At 48.7% G+C, this 13,437-nt stretch overlaps 1 protein-coding gene across 1 annotated transcript; it reads right to left on the bottom strand.

Annotated features, from left to right (window-relative positions):
• Positions 1 to 8,369: 8,369 nt before the first annotated feature.
• Positions 8,370 to 9,869, bottom strand: LOC110690101. The gene is made up of 5 exons (XM_021866923.1): positions 9,768 to 9,869; positions 9,569 to 9,675; positions 9,288 to 9,501; positions 9,010 to 9,143; positions 8,370 to 8,930 (listed from the first exon to the last, which is right to left on the bottom strand). The coding sequence occupies exons 1-5, from the start codon at positions 9,778 to 9,780 to the stop codon at positions 8,370 to 8,372; spliced, it is 1,029 nt and encodes a 342-aa protein (XP_021722615.1). The 5' UTR covers positions 9,781 to 9,869.
• Between the last annotated feature and the right edge of the window lie 3,568 nt (positions 9,870 to 13,437).

The following is a 13,437-nucleotide window of genomic DNA, read 5'->3' on the forward strand; positions in this document are numbered from 1 at the left end:
TCTTCATCTAATCTTGTGCCAGTTCCCATTGGTGTATGATTAGTTTTTGCTTGATCAAGGTTATACTTTTTCAGAAGTTCCTTGACATATTTTTGTTGGTGAATTTAAATTCTTTCTTCAGTTTGTTTGATTTGAAGACCAAGGAAGAAGTTGAGTTCTCCCATCATACTCATTTCAAATTCACCACTCATTAAATCAGCAAAATACTTGCACAAGATTTCATTAGTGGCACCAAAGATAATATCATCAACATATATTTGAACAACTAATAAGTCAGTTCCTTCAGATTTCAAAAACAAAGTTTTATCAATTTTTCCTCTTTTAAAATCATTTTGAAGAAGGAACTTGTTGAGCCTTTCATACCAGGCTCTTGGTGCCTGCTTCAGCCCATAAAGAGCTTTATCAAGCTTAAATACATGATTAGGAAATTAGGGATTTTTAAAACCTGGTGGTTGTTCCACAAACACCTCTTCTTCAAGAAAACCATTTAAGAAGGCACATTTAACATCCATTTGATATAATTTGAAACCCATAAATGAAGCAAAAGCAATTAATATTCTAATAGCTTCTAACCTGGCAACAGGAGCAAAAGTTTCTCCAAAATCAATACCTTCTTGTTGGTTATAGCCCTTCACAACGATTCTGGCCTTGTTCCTTACTATAGTTCCATACTCATCCAGCTTGTTTCTGAAAACCCATTTGAGCCCTGTTTGGGGTAAAAATACCCTAAACACGTGGCCCAATGGCCTAGTGACACGTGGCATCCAGCCGTTGGTCAGCAGGGCTCCAATCCTCTGCTGACACGTGTCCTCTAAACCCTAAAAGGGAAACCATCCCTTCCCCACTATAAATAGTGGAAGGACCCTCATTAATGGGGGGCTGGAACATTTGTTGTTCACATTGAATACTCCTCAAAAAGAAAAACACTTACCCCGAGCAATATTAATTGCAGAATTCTCCCATTACGCGAGAAGTAACTTCTACATTACGTGCATTCTACCTCCCGTATCTTTACTAACTTGATCGTCGGAGGCGGAGCTCCTACCCCCAGGAGTCTTCGTGATTTTGCAGGCACAGGCGTCGAAGGGCATTCTTGGAATTGTAACTCTCCCGCAGGACACATCAAAAAACCCCGAAACATTTGGCGCCGTCTGTGGGGAGAGTACTTCTAAGATGACTTCTGATACTGTGTCACCGAATCAGGGCAAACGGCCTGTGGTCGAGCCTGAGGTCCAGACGGACCATGAAAGTGGAGACGAAATTGAAACATATGTGGCCCCGGATGGGTCTTTCAGAACGAAGCACCCTCGTGCTAAAGATAGAAGAGAACGGGAAATCAGCCAAGCTGCTCCCAGCAACCCAGCCGGGCAACCGGCTGGAATTGCCCAAACGGTGGAGGGCTCAGCCCCCGTTACAAGAAACGAACTCATGTCTTTCATGAATAGTTTCAAGGGTGAGATCAAGAGCCTCATCCGGTCAGCTACTCCAAAGAAGGGTCAGCCGGCCAAGAAGCCTTCTGGAAAGAAGGCGGTCAAAGAACGAGTCCCTACCCCTCATCCCAAGCCAAAGGAGGGGAGGGCTTAAGGTTTGATCCAAGCAGACTCCGTTTTCCTCAAGGGGAGCTGCGAAAGGCCATCCGACACGTACAGCCGGATGGCTCCAAGAAAACCTTCTAAGACGCCCGCACATTTCTCCAAGAGAAGCGAGGTCAGGCGTCTGCGTCGGCCTCAACGTCGACCTTCCCGGACAGTTTCCATGACGTCTCACACAGGCGTACGGGAACGAACCTTAGGAGCCAGACGGGCGAAGCTTCTGCCCGGTCTGGACCCAAAGTGATCCAGCCTGGCCTATTCGGCACACCGAATGGGTTGGGTGGATCCCCTTTCATGTCACCGGGTCTTTTCGGTGGGCAAGCGCAACAACCGTTCCAACCCACGGACTGGAAGCTGCGCCTGCTAAATTTGGGGGAACAGCCGACGGCGTTCTCACCAGAGATAACCCAGGCGGCACAGCCGCCTAAGATCAAGAATGTTTTGGTGGGGGCCTATGACGGCACCACCAACCCAGAAGACCATCTAATGGCCTACTCTAACCTCATGTACCTCCAGGGGTTAGATGATGCCGTCTGGTGTCGATGCTTCCCGGCTACCCTCAAGGGCATAGCCCAGCGGTGGTTTGGTAACCTACCAGCCGGTTGCATCGACAGCTTTCGAACTTTGGCGTACTTGTTTACATCAAATTTCTCAATGAATATTCCTGCCAAAAAGACTAGCCTCGACCTAGGGGCAATACAGCAGGGCGACCGGGAGGGCCTCCGGTCATACGTCAGACGGTTCAATCTGATGAGAATTCAGATTCCAAGACTATCAGACGAAGTGGCCTATACAGACTTCTTTCGAGGTCTGAAGGATGGGTCGACCTTTAAGTTTGACCTCGTCCGGAAGAGGGTTGCTACCCTCCAAGAGGCGTTAATTGAAGCTGAAGCCTATATACAGGCGACGGAGCTTTGTGCTGTCAAGCAGCCGTCAGATTATAAAAAGTCTGACAAAAAAGAGAGCCCGGCAACAGCATCAGCCGGCAAGAAAGGAAGAAAAGAGAAAAGGGGTCTGGGCAGCTGACCGATCAGGACAGCCGGCCCAGAAGATCAGGCGGAAGTCAGAACCATATGTCTCCAAATACGAGTTCACAAAAGATTGCTCCACCATCCTCCTGGAAATCAAAGACCGGATGTCTCTCGACAAACTGGCTGAAATGAAAAGCCCCGTGAATAAACGGGACAAGAGCAAGTATTGCCAATACCACGAGGATGTTGGCCACGACACCAATGGCTGCTATAGCCTCAGGCGGCTATTGGACCGTCTGGCAGATGAGGGGGCCCTAAAATCCTACCTACCCAAGGCTAAGGGTAATACCCAGGCCAAGAAAGGGCAGGCGGCAAAAACCGACCCAGCAAACTCCGAGACGGATGAAGAGACCATCTTCACAATAGCAGGCGGTTTTGCCGGAGGGGGTCCTACCATCCGGGGCACCAAAGACAACATCAGGAAGCTGGTCAACTCAGTGGATGAGGGCCAGGCGTCGAAAGACATGTTTCCTGAGGTCCTTATTTCTGAAAAGGACCGGGGCAAGGTCAGGCGGCCTCATGATGACCCCATCGTCATCGAATGCAAGGTTGCCAACCAGAAGGTTGGCCGAATCCTAATAGACACCGGGAGCTCGTCTGACCTAATCAGTTATCAGTGCTTGACCAAGCTCAAGTACACATCCGGTAACATGCACCAGGCTCCTCACCCACTAGTCGGTTTTGGGGGTGGAGTAGTGCATCTGGTCGGATGCATAGATCTTCCGATCCGGCTGGGTGAAAAGGGGCAAGGACGCCACATGATAGTCAAGTTTTTAGTTGTGGAGGAGCTGTCCGCCTGCAACATGATATTTGGCCGTCCTACCCTCAACGCATCTAAGGCTGTCATCATCCCGTCCCTCATGTTGGTCAAATTTCAAAAGGATGATGGTACAGTCGGTGCCCTAAGCGGGGACCAGAAGACGGCAAGAGAGTGCTATCTCTCTGACGTCAAGACCACTATGGGTGCAGCCGGCCAGGGCGAGCCCATAGATATTGATAACTGCGACCCAGCAGTCCCGGCTCCAAGGGCAGCCGGTATGAAAAAAAGGCGGACCAACTGGCACCCGTCAAAAAGGAGAAATAGCAATCACTAGCCGGGGAAAGGTCAGATGACCAACGACCTCAGCCGGCCGGTGACTGCCTTGATGTCATCCTAGATGACAGCCGTCCTGAAAGAACAGTCAAGGTCGGGACGGTAGCCTTCGAACGGTTGGGAGAAGGCTTGCTCCAGCTGCTGAAGGAATTCAAGGACATCTTTGCCTTTGAAGTGGAAGAGATGCCAGGCGTCAGCCCGGATCTTGCTGTCCACAAGCTAGCCGTAGATCCCAAAAAGCAGCCGGTTAGGCAGAAAAAGAGGGATCATGGTGGAGAAAGATCTCAAGCGGCAGCGGCTGAGGTCAAAAAGCTGTTGGATGCTGGGTTCATTAGGCAATGCTACTACCCGGATTGGGTGGCAAATGTCGTTCTAGTAAAGAAGCCGAACGGTACTTGGCGGATGTGTGTGGATTACACAGATCTGAACAAAGCATGCCCAAAAGATAGCTACCCGCTTCCAAAGATTGACAGCCTAGTCGACTCAACAGCCGGCCATGCGTTAATGAGCTTTATGGATGCTTATTCCGGCTTCCATCAAATACCTCTCTGGAAGAAAGATCAGGAGAAGACGGCTTTTGTCACTGATCAGGGGTTATTCTGCTATACGGTGATGCCGTTTGGGTTGAAGAATGCACCGGCTACATTCCAGCGCATGATAAACACCGTTTTTATCAACCAGATTGGCAGGAATGTAGAGGCGTATATCGATGACATGATAGTCAAATCCAAGCTACAGACGGATCACCTAGCAGACCTGCGAGAAACCTTCACCACACTCAGGCGGCACCGGGTCATGCTTAACCCAAAGAAATGCGTATTTGGTGTTGAGTCTGGGAAGTTTCTCGGATTCTTGATTGACCAAAGAGGCATCGAAGCTAATCCGAAAAAAATACAGGCGGTAATTGACATGAAGTCTCCCCGCACTGTAAAAGAGGTCCAGAAGTTGACCGGTTGTCTGGCGGCATTGGGGAGGTTCCTCAGCCGGTCAGGTGACAAGTGCCTCTATTTCTTCCAGGCAATCAGGAAGAGGTCAAGGTTTGAATGGGGTGAAGAAGCAGAGGCGGCATTCCAGAGGCTTAAGCAGCACTTGCATTCTTTGCCAAGGCTAGTGAGCCCCCTACCCCGGGAGGTTCTGTACATGTACCTAGCCGTCTCTGATCACGCCCTTAGTGCCGTTCTCCTCGCTGAGAGAGACGGCATTCAGCTGCCGGTGTACTTCATCAGCCATGTCTTTAAAAATGCTGAGCTCCGGTACCCCATGATCGAAAAATTTGGGTTGGCCTTATTCGTAGCAGTCAAGCGGTTGAAGCCTTATTTTTTGGCACATCCGGTTGTGGTATACACAGATCAGTCGCTCAAGCGTACGATGACTGCTATAGAGTCATCCGGTAGAATGATCAAGTGGGCTGTTGAAATACAAGTCCTTGAGATAACTTTTGAACCCAGGCGGGCAGTGAAAGGTCAGGCGTTTGCCGACTTTATTGTCGAGATGACTAGGCCGGTGCACCCGGAAAACCCTGATCAGGTCTGGAAGTTATTTGTAGACGGCAGCTCTACGGTGAACGGCTGTGGTGCAGGTGTTATATGTCATTCCCCGGAAGGGGATAAGTTTGAATATGCACTACGGTTTAAGTTCCAAGCCTCCAACAATGAGGCAGATTATGAAGCCCTGCTAGCCGGATTGCGCATGTGTAAGGCAGCCGGTGCAAGAAAGGTTGACGCCTGCTCAGATTCACAGCTGATCGTTAGCCAATACCTTGGTGACTACGAAGCCACCCATCCGGCTATGATCAAATATTTGCAGGCGGTCAAAGAGGAGGCTGGGTCCTTCGATGAATTTCATCTGCGACAGGTGCCCCGGTCTGAAAACAATCAGGCGGATGCCCTCTCAAAGTTGGCATCATCAGCCTCCGGTGATGCTCCTAGGACGGTCTTTTGGGAATTCATTGAAAAACGAAGTATTCAGAATGATCCCATTGGAGTCTTGGACAGAACTGCTACCTGGATGGATCCCATCCGGTCCTTTTTGACGGATGGTACCTTGCCGGATGACCCTTCAGAAGCATCAGCGCTCAAGAAGCGTGCTTCAAGTTTTGTTATGCATCAAGGGGAACTCCTCCGGAAGGGATACCTGCAGCCGTTTTTGAAATGTGTAACCCCGGATAGGGGGAGAGAAGTTTTGGAAGATCTGCACGCGGGGTTTTGTGCCTCGCATATTGGCGGCAGGTCCCTGGCCAGAAGAACCAGACGACAAGGGTACTTCTGGCCCATTCTTGAAGCGGATGCCATGGATCTAGTAAAGAGATGCGACAAGTGCCAAAAATTCGCTAAGTTGATACATCAACCGGCAACAGAACTCACGGCAATCCATAGTCTGGTTCCGTTTGCTAAATGGGGCATGGACATTTTGGGACCTTATACGCCTGCATCAGGCGGCCGCCGCTACATTCTTGTAGCAGTAGACTACTTCACCAAATGGGTTGAGGCAGAGGCGGTAAAAGGGATTAAAACGAAAGACGTGATTTCTTTCATCTGGAGAAACGTCATCACCCGGTTCGGGGTTCCAATGTCCATGGTTTTCGACAACGGACCGCAGTTCGAAACGCCTGTCCTGAAGACCTGGTTGGGAGACCAAGGAATTTCCCATTGTTTTGCATCCGTTGGCCGTCCTCAGGCAAACGGTCAAGTTGAGGCTTTTAACAAGTTGATCTCAGACGGGATAAAGAAGAAAGTAGAAAGAGCCGGTGGACTATGGGCAGAGGAATTACCTCATGTCCTTTGGGCTATCCGGACAACCGAAAAGGGGGCAACCGGTGAGACCCCATTTCTCATGACATACGGCACAGAAGTAGTTCTTCCCATTGAACATTATGAGCCTACTCTACGCATTATGTTATATGATGAGGAGGCTAACTGGGAAGCCATGCGGTTGGCATTAGACGCTCTTCCAGAGCGAAGGGGGAATGCTGCCTTGCGTCATGAGATCTACCGTCTGCGTATGACTAGAGCCTACAACAAGCGGGTTCGTAAAAGACCTTTGAAAGAAGGAGATTTTGTGCTTCGCAAAATGGAGGCAACCGGTAGGGCCAATGAACAAGGCAAATTAACCCCAAATTGGGAGGGACCCTACCGGATCTTTGAAGAAGTACGAGACGGCACTTATCGCCTGGAAACTCCGGACGGAAGGAAGTTGCCTAGAACTTGGAATGTAGATAACCTAAAAAAATACTACTTCTAAGTATTGTACATCTTTTGAAAATTTTCAAATGATTAATGAGAATTACATTCAATTTTGTATACAGCCGCCATGTCTTGTGCCTACCACAAGCGGCACCAGTAACTAATTTTTTCATCCGGTGACACCCATACGGGTGAATTCATCGAAGAGAACATCTCCCATTTGGGTGGTAAATTGTTCTAAGCGATCACACAAGCGGACAAATCCGCCTGACGATCCTTCGCACCAAAAAAAAAAAAAAAAAAAAGGCCAGGCTAGCAACCCCAAACTTGCAGCCGGCTCACTTTTTGGAAGGACAGCCGGTAATCAATACCGCCGCCTGACTCTCTAAGAGCAGGCCTAAAATTTTTTGGTCTAGGCCATAATTCATTCAGGGGTATGCTTGCAAAAGCCCAACCGGTGAATGGACATCCTAATCTGGCGTGATTCTTTTGCGAAGTCCCGACCGGTAATTCAGTATAAACCGACTGGCTCCCGAATCTAATGTTGGCACTTAGTGTATATTCGAGCTATATCATATGGATAGTCGCCTGGCTTGCAAAGACCCAGACCGCTATCCAGGGGCAATTACCCAGACGCCATCCGGTTTGGTTTTGGGTCGAAATTTCTTCGCCTAGTTTGCGAAGACCCAGACGGCAGTGTTACCGGTGGGGTCTTCTTGGCAACCCTTGCAAATTTCTTCGCCTAGTTTGCGAAGACCCAGACGACAGTTACCGGTGGGGTCTTCTTGGCAACCCTTGCAAATTTCTTCGCCTAGTTTGCGAAGACCCAGACGGCAGTGTTACCGGTGGGGTCTTCTTGGCAACCCTAGTAAATTTCTTCGCCTAGTTTGCGAAGACCCAGACGACAGTGTTACCGGTGGGGTCTTCTTGGCAACCCTTGCAAATTTCTTCGCCTAGTTTGCGAAGACCCAGACGGCAGTGTTACCGGTGGGGTCTTCTTGGCAACCCTTGCAAATTTCTTCGCCTAGTTTGCGAAGACCCAGCCGGCAGTGTTACCGGTGGGGTCCTCTTGGCAACCTTTGCAAATTTCTTTGCTGTTTGCGAAGACCCAAGCGGTAGTGTTACCGGCGGGGTTCTTTTGGTTATCCTCGCAGAAATATGTATAAAAAATAACAAGAATTCTAGTATTGAAGTGCAGAAACATAAAAAGCATCCAAAAGCCGGCTCAGCCGGTAAAAATGTTAATATTCAAAATAAAAATTATTACAGCTTATCCCATCTCATCCGGTGCTATTACAAGATAATGCAAGGCGCGCAGGCCGGGAAGTAGTTGTTACTCCAGGCGAACAGTGAACCGGTCCTATTCCGGTTGGTTCTGGGTTGGATCAGGGTGAGCGGCTGCGTCGGCTTCAGGAACGACTTCTTCCTCTTCAGCAGCCTCCGCCTGCCGTCGCGCAATCTCCTCCCTAACTCAAGCGTCATAGGGTCCGGGCCCCGGCTCATTCGCCTCCTCGGCCAGAATGGCAAGATCAGAATATTTGAAGGCGAGTTCCCAGACGGTGAAGTCCGCCTCCGGGTGGATGATGGAAAACGCCCGTTGCATCCGGTTTGCACAGTCATGCTCATTCTCTTCAATGAGCCTCTCCTGCTCCGACTCCAAGGTGGCCTTGAAGTTCTCATTGGCAGCAACCGCCTCTTTGCGCAGGCGCTCATTCTCTTTGGCAAGGCGGCCATTTTCAGTCTCCGCCTTGCTCAGCCGTTGGAGGGGCTCTTTCTGTTCCCCCAACTTTTTATTGGCATCATCCAGGGACGCCTGCAGTTGGTCAACTTGGTTTTTCAGCTGATCAATCTGCTGTTGGAGGGCCTTGGTCTTCTCCGCCTGTTCCATGCGTATAGATTTAGATTCTAAGCCATGCATGTACAAAGAGTAGTCAGCAACATTATGGGCGTCATCAACAGCCCGTTTGCTTCTCCTTACCTCTTCAGACTTGCGGGCATAAGCTCGTTTGAGCCCCTCTACGCGCAGCATAGCCTGCAAAAATACAGCCGGTTAATACTGCATATTTAAAAATGCACGTCAAGAAAATTACCGCATGGTTGATGGAGCATACGTCGGCCAGGTCGACCAGCACCCGGTCGGCATTAAAGGAGTTGATCCCAGGGATCGCCTCCTTCTCGTCCCTGGGGACGGCTTTCAGCATGGCCCGGGCATATTGTGCCCCGTCCGGCCAGCGGGGAGAATTATCTACACCAGAAACAGACGGTGAGAAACTCGCATATGCTCTGCCTATAGATTGCCGGCTGATTGGAGAATCCCCCGGCTGCGATCGAGACTGTGAATAAGACTTGACCCGCATTGGCAGATCAAGCAGTGTAAGGTCGAAGTTACCTTGGCGGCCCGAACGGCCTTCAGAGGGACCGGTTGCGGTCCTCAATGGGATGGCAGAAAGCACATCCGCAGATCCAGGCCCGCCTGGGACCTTTATTGATTTGCCGCCGGTAGTTTGCCGGTCGGCTGTCTTCTGCACCTTGGATGCAGACTCTTGTTGGGTCGGCGGAGGCCTGACCTGTTTTTGAAGGGACCGGGGCATCTGCTTCCCGTCCTATAAACGAGAGATAAGTTATGGGATAAAAGGATTGAAATAAACGAGAAGGATCAGACGGTTATACCTTCTTCGCCGCCTGGGCAGCAAGTTTTTTCTCGAGATTGGCTTTCCGGATGTCGGCAGCCGACCTAGCCGGTGTCTTCTCGGTGGGCAGCATTTTCTTGGCTTCTTCTGCAGAGGAAGGCACACGGTTAGAATAATAAATAAGCAAGGAAATAAAAGCATCCGGTTTGAATAAAACCGGCTGAGTTCCGAATACATACGTTTTTTAAACATGCTGCTTAGACCACAAGCGGACAAGAAGCATTCGTCCCTAAAAAATTCATGTTTGGGCACCCAGTTTCTAGGTACCCTTACTATCTCTCCGGATGAGAGGGTGTCAGGAACTAACTCAAAAAACCCGGAGTCAAGGATGGTCTCTCTATCATCCTCCGGGACAGGGGGCAGGCAGCACTTGGTCCCCAAGAGTTCTGGTTTCCGGTTGTAGATCCGGAATTCTCTGTTCTCTGCTGTAGTTGGGGCCTTAACCAAGTAGAACCGGTGCTTCCAGTCCGACCATTTGGATGGCTTGTCCAAGGTCATAAGGTATTTGGGCTGGGTGGTCAAGGTATACCAGGCTCTCCAGCCGCCTGGGCTCCTACTCAAGTAATGCATGTGGGCAAACGCCTCCCAGCCGGGGTTGAGGCCCTGCATCTCGCAGGCGGCGATATACCCTAAAATATTTACCCATGAGTTGGGGGTTAATTGCAAGAGACCTAGGACATACCCCCTAAGTATGGCTTTTATTGTGTCGTGGAGAGGGAAGCGGACTCCGACCACGAAGGCCGCCTCGTAGCACCCGAACCAAGCGTTCGCGTTCGGTTGTCCATCCTCCCACCATATTGTTCCTAGAGCAGCCGGGATTTTTATTGAATAGTCACCCCCCAGCGGCCGCTGTTTGATAAAATCCGGCAGCGCAGCCCGCATGAGCTCGCGGTCCTTAGAGGAGACGGCGATCATGAGAGGATCGTTCCTATTATCCCAAGAAGGCCTCTCCGCCTCCTCGCTATCCTCAGATTCGGTTAAGTAGCTGCTACTGCTACTTTGAACGTGACCGGCATCAGAGCCGGCTGGGGAGTTGGAGACCTCCTTATCAGAGCCTACCTGCTCTCTGGTCTCCTGGAGGGGAGCACTCTCTTCGTTTAAAATGCTATCACCCGGGGTGCTAGGAGCGCCCCCGGGTGAGCCTCTCTGCTCTACCTCTCCTTGCTCTACTTCACCGCCTGAAGCTGGGACCTCAGGCGGCTGCTCATCTGAGCTCCCACTTCTGTAGTTGGGATCTCTGGCAGTAGACCGGATTCTGGCCATTGTGTCCTGCACAGACACAGAGTCGGTCGATATGGGTGTTGAAAAAGGGTTGTCCCAAAGAACAGAGGCGGCAGACCCAGTTCTAGACTCAGCCGTACTAATAAACCGGCTGAGTTCACAGCTAGGTTCCGGGTATGGGTATAAGGGGTCCATCTACTTATGGGACCAATGAACAAAAATGCGAGTAAAAGAGTCAAACGGAAATACATGAAAAAGCTAGAAAGAATAGAGACGGTACCTAGAAGAAAATCTGGAAATTCTTTGGGATGCTTGCGAAGACGCATGCGGTTCAAAATCCGGCTGGGTTTCTCTGATTACCCTCTCGAAAACCTCTGGCTAGCTTGCAACGACCCAGACGGTCTGTAGACCGGTTGCTCTCAACGAATCTCAACTCCGAATGCTCTCAACTCTCAAATTGCTGGCTGCTCTCAAATTTTCAGAAATTTGGCAAAGGTGTAAATGAGAGCTCGGGGGACATCTTCTCCTATTTATAGAATTTGTCCCAGAAGGTGAAAAGTCGTGACTCTTCGCCTTCTGCTTTTCCATCCTTCAAAAAAAAAAAAAAAAAAAAACCTTTCACCGGCGCCACGTGGCACCCTGCCACGTCAGCACCAGTGAGGGGAAAATGTTTGGGGTAAAAATACCCTAAACACGTGGCCCAATGGCCTAGTGACACGTGGCATCCAGCCGTTGGTCAGCAGGGCTCCAATCCTCTGCTGACACGTGTCCTCTAAACCCTAAAAGGGAAACCATCCCTTCCCCACTATAAATAGTGGAAGGACCCTCATTAATGGGGGGCTGGAACATTTGTTGTTCACATTGAATACTCCTCAAAAAGAAAAACACTTACCCCGAGCAATATTAATTGCAGAATTCTCCCATTACGCGAGAAGTAACTTCTACATTACGTGCATTCTACCTCCCGTATCTTTACTAACTTGATCGTCGGAGGCGGAGCTCCTACCCCCAGGAGTCTTCGTGATTTTGCAGGCACAGGCGTCGAAGGGCATTCTTGGAATTGTAACTCTCCCGCAGGACACATCAAAAAACCCCGAAACAAGCCCTATTACCTTTTTATTTTTGGGTTTCTCTTCTAGATGCCAGACCTTGTTCCTTTCAAACTCATTGAGTTCATCTTGCATGGCAATTATCCAGTCAGTATCTTTGAGAGCTTCTTCATGATTTCTTGGCTCAATTGTGGATAGAAAGGCTTGGAAGGCACAGAAGTTCCTCATCTGTGATCTGGTTTGAGTTCCTCAACCAATGTCACTTATGATGAGGTCAGTAGGGTGAGAGCCTTGATATTTGAAGGGCTTTGGATGAAACTCTCTAGCAGGAACTCCTATTTGAGGCACTTCTTCTTCTGCTTCCTCAGGTTCCTCTATGTTGCATGTTTCTTCATGATCTTGTTCCTCCTGAACTTCAGGTGGAGAAACTTCAGAATTCTCCTGATGATCTTGTTCAGGTTCAACTTGTTTTTCCTTGGGATGACTGTTTTCCTCTTCATCATCCTCCCTGTTTCTAACCATACCAATTTCATAATCATTAGAGTCTTGTTCCTGCACATTCATAAACATATTAGATTCATCAAATATCACATGAATGCTTTCTTCGACACACATAGTATTTTTATTGTAAACTCTGTAAGCCTTGCTATTTGATGCATAGCCAAGGAACACAGCTTCATCACTTCTTTCATCAAATTTTCCTATGTTCCTTTTTCCATTATTATGGACAAAGCACCTGCATCCAAAATCTCTAAAGTGAGAAATATTAGGCTTTCTACCCTTAAACAATTCATATGGAGTTTTATTGATGATTGGTTTCATCATAACTCGATTTATAATATAACAAGCAGTGTTGATAGCTTCAGCCCTAAAGTTCCTTGGAAGTCCACTAGCTATGAGCATTGTTCTTGCCATGTCTTCTAGGGTCCTGTTCTTCCTCTCTACAACTCCATTTTGTTGAGGAGTTAGTTCTTGGGGCTGAGAAGTTATGATCCATGCCATTTTCTCTGCAAAACTCATCAAATCTTGAATTTTCGAACTCAGTTCCATGATCTGACCGAATGTGAATAATTTGATTTCCACTGGTCTTCTGCACTTTCTTAGCGAATGACACAAATTGATCAAAGGTTTCATCCTTGCTAGACAGAAAAATCACCCAGGTAAATCTAGAAAAATCATCAATAATAACTAGAACATATTTCTTTCCACTTCTACTTTGAACACGCATGGGACCACACAAATCCATGTGTATAAGTTCCAATGGCTTTGTGGTGCTCACCAAGTTTTTACTTTTAAAAGATGACCTGACTTGCTTGCCTCTCACACATGCATCACAGATATGTTGTATGAGGAACTTGACTGAGGGAAGCCCTATGACCAAGTTCCTTGCTCTAAGTTTATCCATGAGTGAGAAACTAGCATGTCCAAAACGTTTTATGCCATAATAAAGGATCATCATTAATGGCACTTAGGCATGTAAGGTTGTTCCTTGGAACAGAATTGAGATCCACAGTATAAGTGTTCCCTTTCCTAGTTCCTTCAAGAACAACCCTTCCTATTTTGTCATTAATGATGTTGC

The sequence above is a fragment of the Chenopodium quinoa genome, unplaced genomic scaffold (assembly GCF_001683475.1).
Source record: "Chenopodium quinoa cultivar QQ74 unplaced genomic scaffold, ASM168347v1, whole genome shotgun sequence".
NCBI classification, from domain to species: Eukaryota; Viridiplantae; Streptophyta; class Magnoliopsida; order Caryophyllales; family Amaranthaceae; genus Chenopodium; species Chenopodium quinoa.

Excerpts from the sequence above, each read along its gene's own strand:
- LOC110690101 (XM_021866923.1), bottom strand. Across the intron at positions 9,144-9,287 it reads AGGCCGTTCGGGCCGCCAAG|ATAATTCTCCCCGCTGGCCG; the intron begins GTAACTTCGACC and ends TTTCTGGTGTAG. Across the intron at positions 8,931-9,009 it reads TGCTGGTCGACCTGGCCGAC|GCTATGCTGCGCGTAGAGGG; the intron begins GTATGCTCCATC and ends GTATTTTTGCAG.